The sequence below is a fragment of the Ascidia mentula genome, chromosome 1, assembly GCF_947561715.1.
Source record: "Ascidia mentula chromosome 1, kaAscMent1.1, whole genome shotgun sequence".
Lineage (NCBI taxonomy): Eukaryota > Metazoa > Chordata > Ascidiacea > Phlebobranchia > Ascidiidae > Ascidia > Ascidia mentula.
Window position 1 is genome coordinate 21354875 of NC_138566.1, and position 13131 is coordinate 21368005.

The 13131-nt window shown below is 36.3% G+C and overlaps 1 protein-coding gene across 1 annotated transcript; it reads left to right on the top strand.

Moving 5' to 3' along the window:
- Positions 1–233: 233 nt before the first annotated feature.
- LOC145901417 (uncharacterized) lies at positions 234–4362 on the top strand. Its single transcript, XM_082989095.1, has 7 exons — positions 234–352; positions 826–991; positions 1446–1590; positions 1693–1790; positions 2062–2234; positions 2375–2644; positions 3209–4362. The coding sequence occupies exons 1-7, from the start codon at positions 277–279 to the stop codon at positions 3367–3369; spliced, it is 1089 nt and encodes a 362-aa protein (XP_082845221.1). The 5' UTR covers positions 234–276; the 3' UTR covers positions 3370–4362.
- Positions 4363–13131: the final 8769 nt, after the last annotated feature.

Sequence of the window (13131 nt, forward strand, 5' to 3'; positions counted from 1 at the left end):
TAATAATATACGTCAGCGTTGTCAGGAAAACGATAAAGGAACAAAAACTACACACACCTGGCAAATATGGGATAGCAGCAGTTGCAATATATTGCAGAACGAGCGGTTGGAACAAACATCTATGTAACAGCATTGGCTACTTAATTCCTGTCTTTTGCAATTCATATTTGTTTGTTTAAAGTTCAACCCATGTCCAGTTGATTTTCAACACAGTTGATTACTTGTGTCTTCCAGGTTGTGCTTGCCTAAGATATATTTCTTACGATTTCTTGCTTTATGAACGAGCGAATTATGTGGAGGTATCTTATTTGTCAAGCTCCGTTGGTTTTCTTTTTTGGAAATATTTTCGGCGGTAAGTGAACTTTTGTGTTGACAGTTGTCCAGTAATTCTAGAATATACATGAAATGCATTTGAACGTGAAATTCACGCTTCTTGTGACACGAAAAATTTAGAGATTTTATTGCCTGCGACTACTAGAATTGATTCATTGACAGCATCATAGAGTAAGTTTGACAACTTGAACTTACCAGCACTGCGACTTTTTACACTTTTGTGTGCAATAAACCTTTCAATTTTTGTCCCCGTGACTTACTCATGTGGATGCGCACTTACAAATCTTTATTGAGCACCGGACCTTTTTCTGATCTAGTATATTTGACAAAACAAGCTACGCAACACTAATTAGAAAAGTAGATAATAAAGGAACCAAACGAAAGGTACAGCTATTTGAGCCTTTCAAGTAATACCTATAATTATCTATAATTTCATGAAAACATGAAGTTTGGTTTAAAACCAGCAATGTGATGGTATATGTTTACATTTAGATGCGCAAGATGTCGATATCGTTTTTTTGGTGGACAGCACCTCTTCTATTTCTAATTCGGATTTTGCAACCTACAAAGCAGCCTTTGTTGCTGCTGCGGATCTGATTCCCTTTTCAAGAACTTTTCACGCTGGGGTTCTCCAATACGGAAACCAAGACGTTCGAAAGTAAATGCTAATGTAATTATGTAAACTCTATTGTAATTCTGCATAGGAAAGGTAGATTGTATCATTTTCCCAACACACATTGCATTGGACAAGTGATTCTCAAACTTTTTCGCGTGCAACGTACTTTAAAAATATTCACATTCCCAACTCACCAATAAAAACTCCATCACGACGATTTGTTCAAATATTTAAAATTTTCAGTCGCTCAAGGCTGAATTAGCTGTTTTTACCTCCATTTTTGACGAAAAGGAAAATTTTCCTTGTGAAAATTTTTATGCGACAGCCTTGGGAACTCAAAACGGCGAACCCGGGCGCTGCGATGCACAATTTGAGAACCTCGACATTTTATCAATTGAACTAAATTTTTATTTCATGACGGAAATAAACAACTCATGCAATCACAATTCTAATATTAAAAAAACAAAGTTTCTCCTCAACCGCTATCTATTTGCAGCATTGACTACCGTACGGATTCCTTTTATCAATATCCAACAAAACTGGGCGATTGCAATAATGCAACGTGTTTCAAAACTGCAATCAACGACAACCTCCTTGCTGCGAGCACTTTTACCTTCACAGCAATTACGCGAGCTGTTCGGGTGAGTGCTGTTCTGCAAGAAAACACTCTCTGTTTTTTCTGCGTTCCCAAACGTTTTAAAGGACGATGGATCAAACAAATTACATTTTGTCTTTTTGCCCAGATTGACTTCAATCGATCAGTAAATTTCGCGAATTCTAAGAAGTTCCTAGTTTTGACCACTGACGATCCCGCGATTGACTCAAGTACGACAACGAAAAGGTAATAAATAATTTCGAAAACTCAAAAATTCTATATTTAACTTGGCGTCAGATCATCGTTTGTTGATATCATCATTTCCTTGGTGCATCGGACAGTTTTTCGGGGGATGCCACATGCATTCTTTTCCTCAAAGTTCCTTCTCCAATCCCACAAACTGTACTTGAAACACTACTTTTTCATAATGTTTCGTCACGGAAAAAATATTAAATTTCCGGAAAATGAACAGGACACTGGCCCATTTTTACCAACCAATTTTTTTTTTACATCGCAGTGTTAACCTCACAGCAGTTAACAATATCACCGCATATGCCATTGGAGTGGGCCCGAATGTCAATAACGCACAACTGCTGCAAGTAGCTGGAAATGCGTCCCGAGTATCTAAGGCTACTTGGTCTGACTTCGGAGCAAAACTGAATGCTACTTTGGAGGAAATACTTAAACAAGGTTATTATTTAACTGAAATAATCGTTGATAACACATTAGCAAAAGCACGTGTTTGCAAAGTTGTGTAGTTGCATTAAATGAAAATAGGTACGTTTATTTAAATAATGTTAAAACTTTGTGTACATTAATGTTACTCCCAGTGGCAACGATGACAACAATATCGACAGAAGCGTCAACCACAATCACTATGACAGCAACCACAATGACCACAAAGCAGACCACAACAATGATGCCCGCAAATACACCAACCATCCCAGAAAACGACTTTCCAACAACCACTACGACCATACAAGCAACCAACGCAACCATACAAACGAAAACAACGACATTTTCAACAACCACCGTGACCATACCAACAACTATCAAGATCATTGAAGGAAAAACTAACTCCACAATAAATTGCACTTCAGGTAGTCACTAAAATTGTTTTAACATTGTGTTTTATAGAAAAGAGCTAGCTTTAACTTTCAGTTGAGCAGTTCACAGTACACACTCCTGTTTCAACTTATCTGGTCTCTTCAATGCTAAAGTTATTCTATCCTCATTGTATACAGTTTTCATTTTAATAGTGTGACCCACTTTACAATATAATGATGTACATTTTTTGAATTAGATTATCAATATAATAAAAAGTTTTAGCAAAAACAACTTTTAAATTTAATTTCAACGACTCGTCAAATAAGGCGGATAAACAGCAATTTCTTGTAAATTTCTCGAGATATAATAGAATACAACGCAAATTATGATACCGATTATCAAAAAATTAAGATTCAACCAATCCATACCGCGAAGAAAATATGTATTCTTTTCATTTTTTGCGATTTACGCAAATTGACTAAAGGAATCACTGAAACAAAAAAATAAAACTTTATTTGCAACTACTTTGCAGGATTTTAAATTCTAAATTTGTCTTTAACTTTTCATGAGCACGAATGTCTTGTGGCTACACCCATACAATGTGTTTATTTTCCAAGCAACAATATCAGCATCCAACAGCACCAACTTATCAGCTATCATTGGTTGGACGTTGGCTTGCATTGCAGTGATTGCACTAATTTGCATGGTTGGATATCGTGTGATAGAGCAAAGACGAAAAACAAGGCGAGACCGAAAATGTTGTTTGTTAATTATCTGAAGAGTAAACACTGTTTTTAGGGTTGTTCGGTTGAACAATCCCACCGAAGTCCCTGTTGCAGCAGCGGCAGGCGAGTAAACAATCTACGCTTCCTTACGCTGAAATTGGACAATACAAAAATCACGGTTTTCTTAATTAACTAGTCCGGCCGTACAATCTTATACTTAGTCACTCGGTCACAACAACCCTATGTAGTTCATACCATACGTTTTCTTTATTAAGCGGGTATAGTTTTAATTGGTGGGTTACATGTTCGAAATCTATCAACCGACAGAGCCGTAGTGCGTTAATTGTTAAGAGGCGACAGTTTCGATAGTGCGTTATTGAATGCAAAGACTATACAGTATCTTATTAGAAGTCGATTAGGATAAGTAATGTTGTTGTCTGCCTCGTCTGCGATGTTGTTAGTCTGTAAAAAAACGCACGTCTAGTGAACTAAGAAATACTCGCCACAAGAAAATTACGTCATGGTTAACATGATTTCGTATCTTGTATCAGCAGATAACCGACAACAAGACGATGCGTACATTTTGTAACAAACCATCCCAACAACCAATAACCAACCAGCACAGCAGAACCATCCTTCCAACCAACACCAACCAAACCCTGACATCAACCAATACGAAACCACGCAAGATCATTAACGTGAACATTAAAACCACTGATAAGAATTCAGAATACATGATTTCAAGTACAGTTGCAGAAAACGAAAAACAATTACCACTGTACTTTCAAAGTTTTAAACATGTTTGTTGATTTTAAATAAATCATGGCTTTAATAATAATGGCAATGCCAATGTAACTATTTACTGCAAAATTGTCTTGAAATAAGGGCTGCAGACCTAATAGGTCTCATCAGTGCGGCTATAATGTGACTTTCAACCATCTTGTCAGCTAAATAGTCGGACTGAACATTATTGGCTCTATGGCTTATACTTGTATTGAAATGTTTGTTTTGTGGTTTCATGCTATCGTTGTTTTGTTCATTAAACTTATTTCACGTAAGCCATCGTTGCATTGCGTTTTGTACTTTGTAGTAAGCTTTTTTGTATTTTGTAGTTACAGTGTTTACTGCATTTTCCACCTCTGCAGGTAGCATGTTGCTCCATGATTTGGGTAGTGCAGTCAGTCATTGTTTTATGTTCCAGCCTACTCTTTCCGGGTTTAATGCATTGTGCTTATGAAGCGTTTCATAAATGCCGTGGAGAGGAATGTGCAACGTAATAAATAACGTTTGCATTCATTGAAATATGAACAATGGTCACACAACAGCCAGTTTCGTCATTAACTTCCGGAATCTCTTTCCACGGGGTTATTGGGTTAATGCATTCAATAGGTGGCGTCTTGTCCAGCATCTTATTTCAAAATGTGTAGCAACGGTTGCTTTCTCACGTAATTTGATCTCGTTACTACTGTGGTTTACAAACTTTATCAGTTTCTACGCAACAGCTGTGTTTTCATGTGATTTTATTGGCCAGCTTAAATGTGTCGCCTTAGAGAAGTCCTTCATTGTTTCGTGTAAGTGTGCGTCTTTTCTTAACTATTCGCTGACCGTTAGTCCTTGGATCGTCCTTCTTTTCACAACCCTTCGGTCGCTTTGTTTCTCTCCGGTTTAAATAATGGAACTTGTCGTGTGCGTTTAGGTGAGACGAGGCAGGGTAGCGCAGCTCTGCTCGGTGCCGTGCTCATCTCAGTTCTATTATTGGGTTGCGAGATTCGGTTCTGTTCAATTCTATCTGAGCGTTTGGGCGTAAATTCACTCAGTTTGGCGTTGGTATCAAGTTTTGCTAATTTATATATTTATGGGTGGGAATGCGATTTATCTGTTACGCTAAACAATTAGTTTTGTATCTTTTATATTAGACCTTCTGGCGAATAAGTTAGTCAACAAATGCAGTGACTGTAATAGGTCAAATATCCTATCTAAACTTTCCTGTAAACTTGTGAAGCGTTTGCAAGTTCTTGCAGTTTGTGACATCACACACAATTAGTTGTAGAGAAAATTCGTATTTGTTAAATCTATATAATATGACGAAGTGTGTTTCGGTGCCAAACTAAGTTTATATGAAGAGACCATTGGATGTGTAGCTAACCTAGTCACAGCAAGTGATTATATCTTTAATTGTATCACGTTAATGTTCTGTATTTAGGTTATGATACTTAATATTTTCCGACAAAGTGTGCCATAACTGGAAAAAGGGACAACAAAATTATTTATTGCGTTTCTTTTCTACCGGTTGTATTGCGACAAACTTTTATGACACAAGTATGATGAATACCGCGAATATTTGATCGGACCACAAGTTGGTTCATACACAGATGCTGAAACTGCATGCAGTTCACACAATGCACATATCGTCAGTGTTAGATCAACGGATGTATCTAACTTCTTGGTGAAAAAGATTGGAACAATTACAGTTTGTATCTTCATTTTCCTCAGCAGAAACATGATATTTATTGCTCCAAATCGACTACTTAACAACATAAACGTAACAGATTCGCGTTTTAATTCTATCATTGTTTTATTTTACGTCAACATTGAATCAACAGTAATTTTGCTAGAATTACATCCATCAAAACATTTAACCACATTGATTTTGTTTTACATCCGCTTCAAATCAACATTATTTTAACTACAATTATTTTCATGTAAGTCTCGTAACATCAAACCATATTGATTGTCCTTGTACACAGTCGCCCCTTACTCGTTCTACATCGGAGCAATGCGAAATGCAGGAACAAGCAACTATAAGTGGTGGCATGATTTAAGTATAGCCAATGGACAGTAGGCAGGGGGGGAATCGATTACAACAGCAGCAAAGTATTGTCTGATAATGGGTTCACTAACTTCACTTGGAGGAGTACGGCATGCAATGTTACTTCGAGATATAATTGTGAACGGAGACCAGGAGGAAATTAACAAGATAAATTTAGCTTCAATAATTTTCGCATTTCAAATTGGCATTAGGATGTCATTAAATCATGCATTTAATGTAGTAAAATTTGAAAAATGCAACAAAGATAAACAGTTTCTGAATTGCGTTAATTATTTTAAACACAGTATAACAACTGATGGGAAACGTTACTTTTCAGAAATGGTGTGGCGATATGACAAATTATTGCCATTGGGGAAGTTAGCGATTAATATTAAATTTTATTTCTTGAAACGAAATTTCGTTTCCAAGTGTTTGGAGCATAATTTGACAATTTCGTTCCGGAAACAGTTTTTGTTTTGTGCATCTTTTTACCACAAGGTGCTGCTATAGGACCGAAAATTTAATTGCACGTGTAGATGAAATTATTAAAAACTACTTTGCCAACTTAGAAATAGAAGCGATGTGGTAGATTTAAAATTGAAAAAAAGTTCGATGACATTAACTTTTTGCATGAATTATTTGATATTTTAGTCGTTAAATCGCTGTAGGAAAAATTAAATCGTTAAATCGTTCATAAAAACGCTTTGTAGTCGATTTTCTGTTGTTAGCATTGCAAATGTGTATTGGTGATATCGTTCCCACGCACAGAACCGTTTGCAAATTGGTCTATGTAAAACAAAGCACAACACTCACGTGGTGCCAAAGTATCGCGTAAAGTAAACCAAGTTGAAATTTTAAATACAAATATGTGACATGTTATTTATAGTAATAGTCTATTTATAATTGTGTATAAAAACACGATTTAAATAAATATACAACCAAGAAATAACAAACGCCTCATGCTAAAATAAAACATACTAGCATTGATCGAAAATGTTGCGGATCATATTGGAATTTTCCGCTTTAAAAATTACTATGATGTCGGCAGTGACAAACAGCATCAAAATTCGAGACACACACAAAAGTGCAAAAAGGCGTGTGGTCGTCTTATCCGAACTAACAACTCCCAAAGGAGCGGCGTCATCAGAGAACGTCAAAAAGCGAAGAGAGAAAAGTCCGTATCTCAATTCCCAAGATAGGCGCCTCCCAAAACGAAATTTTACTGCTGGCACGCAAATCTGATGTCTTAAGATCGTTTAATTATTGCTCCCGAATTTTATTTGGAACATAGACAAACTGCTCATACGACAAGCATCAAACATACCAATTAACAAGTGAAAACATGTTTAAAACGCGTCATTCGCCAAAACAGTTTAAAAGAACGCCTTTAAATATATCAAAAAAACGGATAGTCGAATACGGTTCAATGGGACCGTTTACAACATACCTAGAGAATTTAAGAGCTAAATTTATTTCGTTTGGCCATATTATTTCAAAACAAAGACAAGTAAATACCTGTCAAAGACAAGCTTAAACCGCGCAGTCGGTTCGCCAAAACAGTTTTAAGAACGCCTTTTCGTATGACAACAAAAAACTAAAGCATATACTTGAATAAAGTTTAGAGGTATTTCCTTCTACATGGCTCTAGTATTTAACTGCCAAATTTTAATTCGCTTGGATGTAAAACAGAGATTTGGCAGGCGAATACCTCTCAAAGACAAGTATAAACCGCGCCGCAAGGGCGAAATTAACTAAATTTGACCGTAGACTCCCTGTGTTTTGAACAATTTTAAATCAAGCGACATGAAGTTTTGCACACAAATATTAGATGCCAGTACAAAACGAGAAATGAAAACTAATTGGCGTCTGTCCGTTAGTTTCTTATTGCTGCGCGAAAACGCATGTTATAAACAATGGTCGCGAAGGTCGTGCGGAATTAACTAATTTTGAGAATTCCCGCCTGCAATATACACAATTTTAAATCAAGAGACCTGAAATTTTGCACACAAATACTATATAGGTGCCAATACAAAACGAGCAATGAAAACAAAATTGGCGTCTGTCCATTAGAATTTTATTGCTTGCCGAAAACGCATGTTTGAAACTATGGTGGCTAAGATTCGGCGGATTTAACTAAATTTGACAGTTGTCCGCCTGTGATTTCAACATTTTTATATCAAGCGACTTGAAGTTTTGCAAACAAATATTAGATGCCACTACAAAACGAGCAATGAAAACTAAATTGGTGTCTGTCCTTCAGAATTTTATTGCTTGCCGAAAACGCATATTTGAAACTATGGTGGCAAGGTTCGGCGGAATTAACTAAATTTGACAGTTGTCCGCCTGTGATTTCAAACATTTTTATATCAATCAACTTGAAATTTTGCACACAAATATTACATGCCAGTACAAAACGAAAAATGAAAACTAAATTGGCGTCTGTCCTTTAGAATTTTATTGCTTGCCGAAAACGCATGTTTGAAACTATGGTGGCTAAGGTTCAGCGGATTTAAGTAAATTTGACAGTTGTAATCCTGTGATTTCAACATTTTTATATCAATCAACTTGAAATTTTGCACACAAATATTACATGCCAGTACAAAACGAAAAATGAAAACTAAATTGGCGTCTGTCCTTTAGAATTTTATTGCTTGCCGAAAACGCATGTTTGAAACTATGGTGGCTAAGGTTCGGCGGATTTAACTAAATTTGACAGTTGTAAGCCTGTGATTTCAACATTTTTATATCAAGCGACTTCAAATTTTGCACACAATTATTAGATGCCAGTACAAAACGAGCAATGAAAACCAAATTGACGTATGTCCTTTAGTTTCTTATTGCTGCGCGAAAACGCATGTTACAAACAATGGTCGCAAAGGTCGTGCGGAATTAACTAATTTTGAGAATTCCCGCCTGCAATATACACAATTTTAAATCAAGAGACCTGAAATTTTGCACACAAATACTAGATGCCAATACAAAACGAGTAGTGAAAACCAAATTGAACTATATTCTCTAGTTTTTTGTTGCTTGCCGAAAACGCATGTTTGAAACTATGGTGGCTAAGGATCGGCGGATTTAACTAAATTTGACAGTTTTAAGCCTGTGATTTCAACATTTTTGTATCAAGCGACTTGAAGTTTTGCACACAGATATTAGATTCCAGTACAAAACAAGCAATGAAAACCAAATTGGCGTATGTACTCTAGTTTATTATTGCTGCTCGAAAACGCATGTTACAAACAATGGTTGCTCAGGTCGGGCGGAATTAACTAATTTTGAGAATTCCCGCCGGCAATATACACAATTTAAATCAAAAGACATGAAATTTACCACACAATTACTAGGTGCCACTGCAAAACAAGCAATGAAAACCAAATTGGCGTCTGTCCTCTAGTTTTTTGTTGCTTGCCGAAAACGCATGTTTGAAACAATGGTGGCTAAGGTTCGGCGGATTTAACTAAATTTGACAGTTGTCCGCCTGTGATTCAAACATTTTTATATCAATAGACTTGAAGTTTTGCACACAATTATTAGATGCCAGTACAAAACGAGCAATGAAAACCAAATTGGCCTATGTACTCTAGTTTTTTATTGCTGCGCGAAAACGCATGTTACAAACAATGGTCGCGAAGGTCGTGTGCGGAATTAACTAATTTTGAGAATTCAAGCCTGCAATATACACAATTTTAAATCAAGAGACCTGAAATTTTCCACACAAATACTAGGTGCCAATACAAAACGAGCAATGAAAACAAAATTGGCGTCTGTCCTTTAGAATTTTATTGCTTGCCGAAAACGCATATTTGAAACTATGGTGGCCAAGGTTCGGCGGATTTAACTAAATTTGACAGTTGTCCGCCTGTGACTTTAACATTTTTGTATCAAGCGACTTGAAGTTTTGCACACAAATATTAGATGCACCTAAAAAACGAGCAATGAAAACCAAATTGACGTATGTCCGTTAGTTTCTTATTGCTGCGCGAAAACGCATGTTACAAACAATGGTCGCAAAGGTCGTGCGGAATTAACTAATTTTGAGAATTCCCGCCTGCAATATACACAATTTGAAATCAAGAGACCTGAAATTTTGCACACAAATACTAGGTGCCAATACAAAACGAGCAATGAAATCAAAATTGGCGTTTGTCCTTAACAATTTTATTGCTTGCCGAAAACGCATGTTTGAAACTATGGTGGCAAAGGTTCGTCGGATTTGACTAAATTTGACGGTTGTCCGCCTGTGATTTCAACATTTTTATATCAAGCAACTTGAAATTTTGCACACAAATATTACAGGCCAGTACAAAACGAGCAATGAAAACTAAATTGGCGTCTGTCTTTTAGAATTTTATTGCTTGCCGAAAACGCATGTTTGAAACTATGGTGGCTAAGGTTCGGCGGATTTAACTAAATTTGACAGTTGTAAGCCTGTGATTTCAACATTTTTATATCAAGCGACTTGAAATTTTGCACACAATTATTAGATGTCAGTACAAAACGAGCAATGAAAACCAAATTGACGTATGTCCTTTAGTTTCTTATTGCTGCGCGAAAACGCATGTTACAAACAATGGTCGCGAAGGTCGTGCGGAATTAACTAATTTTGAGAATTCCCGCCGGCAATATACACAATTTTAAATCAAAAGACATGAAATTTTGCACACAAATACTAGGTGCCACTGCAAAACGAGCAATGAAAACAAAATTGGACTATATTCTCTAGTTTTTTATTGCTTGCCGAAAACGCATGTTTGAAACTATGGTGGCTAAGGTTCGGCGGATTTAACTAAATTTGACAGTTGTAAGCCTGTGATTTGAACATTTTTATATCAAGCGACTTGAAATTTTGCACACAATTATTAGATGTCAGTACAAAACAAGCAATGAAAACCAAATTGGCGTAGGTTTTCTAGTTTTTCATTGCTGCTCGAAAACGCATGTTACAAACAATGGTCGCGAAGGTCGTGCGGAATTAACTAATTTTGAGAATTCCCGCCGGCAATATACACAATTTTAAATCAAAAGACATGAAATTTTGCACACAAATACTAGGTGCCACTGCAAAACGAGTAGTGAAAACCAAATTGGACTAAATTCTCTAGTTTTTTATTGCTTGCCCTAAACGCATGTTTGAAACTATGGTGGCTAAGGTTCGGCGGATTTAACTAATTTTGACAGTTGTCCGCCTGTGATTCAAACATTTTTGTATCAAGAGACTTGAAGTTTTGCACACAATTATTAGATTCCAGTACAAAACGAGCAATGAAAACCAAATTGGCCTATGTACTCTAGTTTTTTATTGCTGCGCGAAAACGCATGTTACAAACAATGATCAATAAGGTTGTGCGGAATTAACTAATTTTGAGAATTCCCGCCGGCAATGTAAACAATTTTAAATCAAGTGACTTAAAATTTTCCACACAAATACTAGATGGCATTGTAAAACGAGTAATGAAAACCAAATTAGACTATGTACTCTAGTTTTTTATTGCTGCGCGAAAACGCATGTTACAAACAATTGTCGCTAAGGTCGGGCGGAATTAACTAATTTTGAGAATTCCCGCCTGCAATATACACAATTTTAAATCAAGTAATTTCTTCCAATTAAGAGATTTGTAAAAAATGTTGGTGCAGCTAACACTTTTGGTATCGAGATCCAATTGATATACTTTACACCATGTATGAAAAAATCGTCATCTATTGCACAAAAGAATATGGTAACAAATTTTTTGTTACCTCCAATTTAACGATATGTTTCACTTCAAAAAATTTTGTTACGACATACCAGAAATTTAACAAAATTTTCGTTCCGAAACGAAATGGTTCAATTTGAAACGAAATTTTGTTACTCAGAACGGTTTTGCTAACGGTATTTCAGAGTAAATGGAAAATTGCATTATGCCCCATTGCCGTCTAAAAAGTCTATCCGAGGAACGAAAATATGTTCCAACATCAAAAATTATTTTGGAACGCGAGTCCGATAGGCACAAGAGGATGTTTTTAGAGTCGTTAACCATCAATACGCATGCGTCATCACTCAATGACAAGAAACAAACTCTGTTTCCACCGGTGTATCGACACTTGCTAGAGAAAAATTATGCCGATAGACATTACGCACTTCAAAAACCGTGATAAAACCGTGCGGTTAGTGATAAGTATACTGTGCAGGTGTGTTCGCCCTTATCGCTTTTTCGTTGTTTCACTTCTTCTTTCTTTTTAGCGTTTCTGTTTATGTGCCTCAAATTGTCCACTGTGGTAGACTTAGATACTTCCTCCTGATGAAGGCTGTTGCATAATAGCCGAAACGTCGAGAAACGTAAATACAATAAAGTTTGCCAGAAGAGCAGTATTAAGCAATAAATATGCCTGGCAGCATCAGTAACAATTTATCAAAAATTATGTTCTCCGAAACGAAAATTAGGTTCGGGCAAAAAAAATTCAGTTCCTGAAACTGTAATTCCATTCCGGGAACGAAAATTCTGTTCAAGCAAAAAAAATTTCCTTCCAGTATCGAAAATTCTGTTCCCCTAACGAAACTTATGTTCCAGCAACGAAATTTCTGTTCCAGTAACAAAAATTCTGTTCCTGTAACGAAAATTCTGTTCCAAGATCAAAAAGTCACTTTTGTGAACGACATTTAGGTCGCGTATCAACAATTTTCTTGGAAGAACGACAATTGTGTCCATGGATCGAAAAAGTACCTTCGACGGAAATGTAATTATTCCTCATAGTACGATAATTATGTTCCAAAAACGAAATTTCTGTTCCAGTAACAAAAATTCTGTTTCAGTAACGAAAATTCCGTTCCCGTAACTAAAATTCTGTTCCAGTAACGAAAATTCTGTTCCAGTAACGAAAATTCTGTTCCCGTAACGAAAATTCCGTTCCCGTAACGAAAATTCTGTTCCAGAAACGAAAATTCCGTTCCCGTAACTAAAATTCTGTTCCAGTAACGAAAATTCTGTTCCAGGAACGAAAATTCCGTTCCCGTAACGAAATTCCG

What these genes read in the sequence shown, in the direction of transcription:
- LOC145901417 (XM_082989095.1), top strand. Translation starts at nt 277, where the DNA reads ATGAACGAGCGAATTATGTGGAGGTATCTTATTTGTCAAGCTCCGTTG. An exon ending in CAATTACGCGAGCTGTTCGG is followed by an intron (nt 1,591 to 1,692) that starts GTGAGTGCTGTT and finishes CTTTTTGCCCAG; the next exon opens with ATTGACTTCAATCGATCAGT. An exon ending in CACAATAAATTGCACTTCAG is followed by an intron (nt 2,645 to 3,208) that starts GTAGTCACTAAA and finishes TTATTTTCCAAG; the next exon opens with CAACAATATCAGCATCCAAC.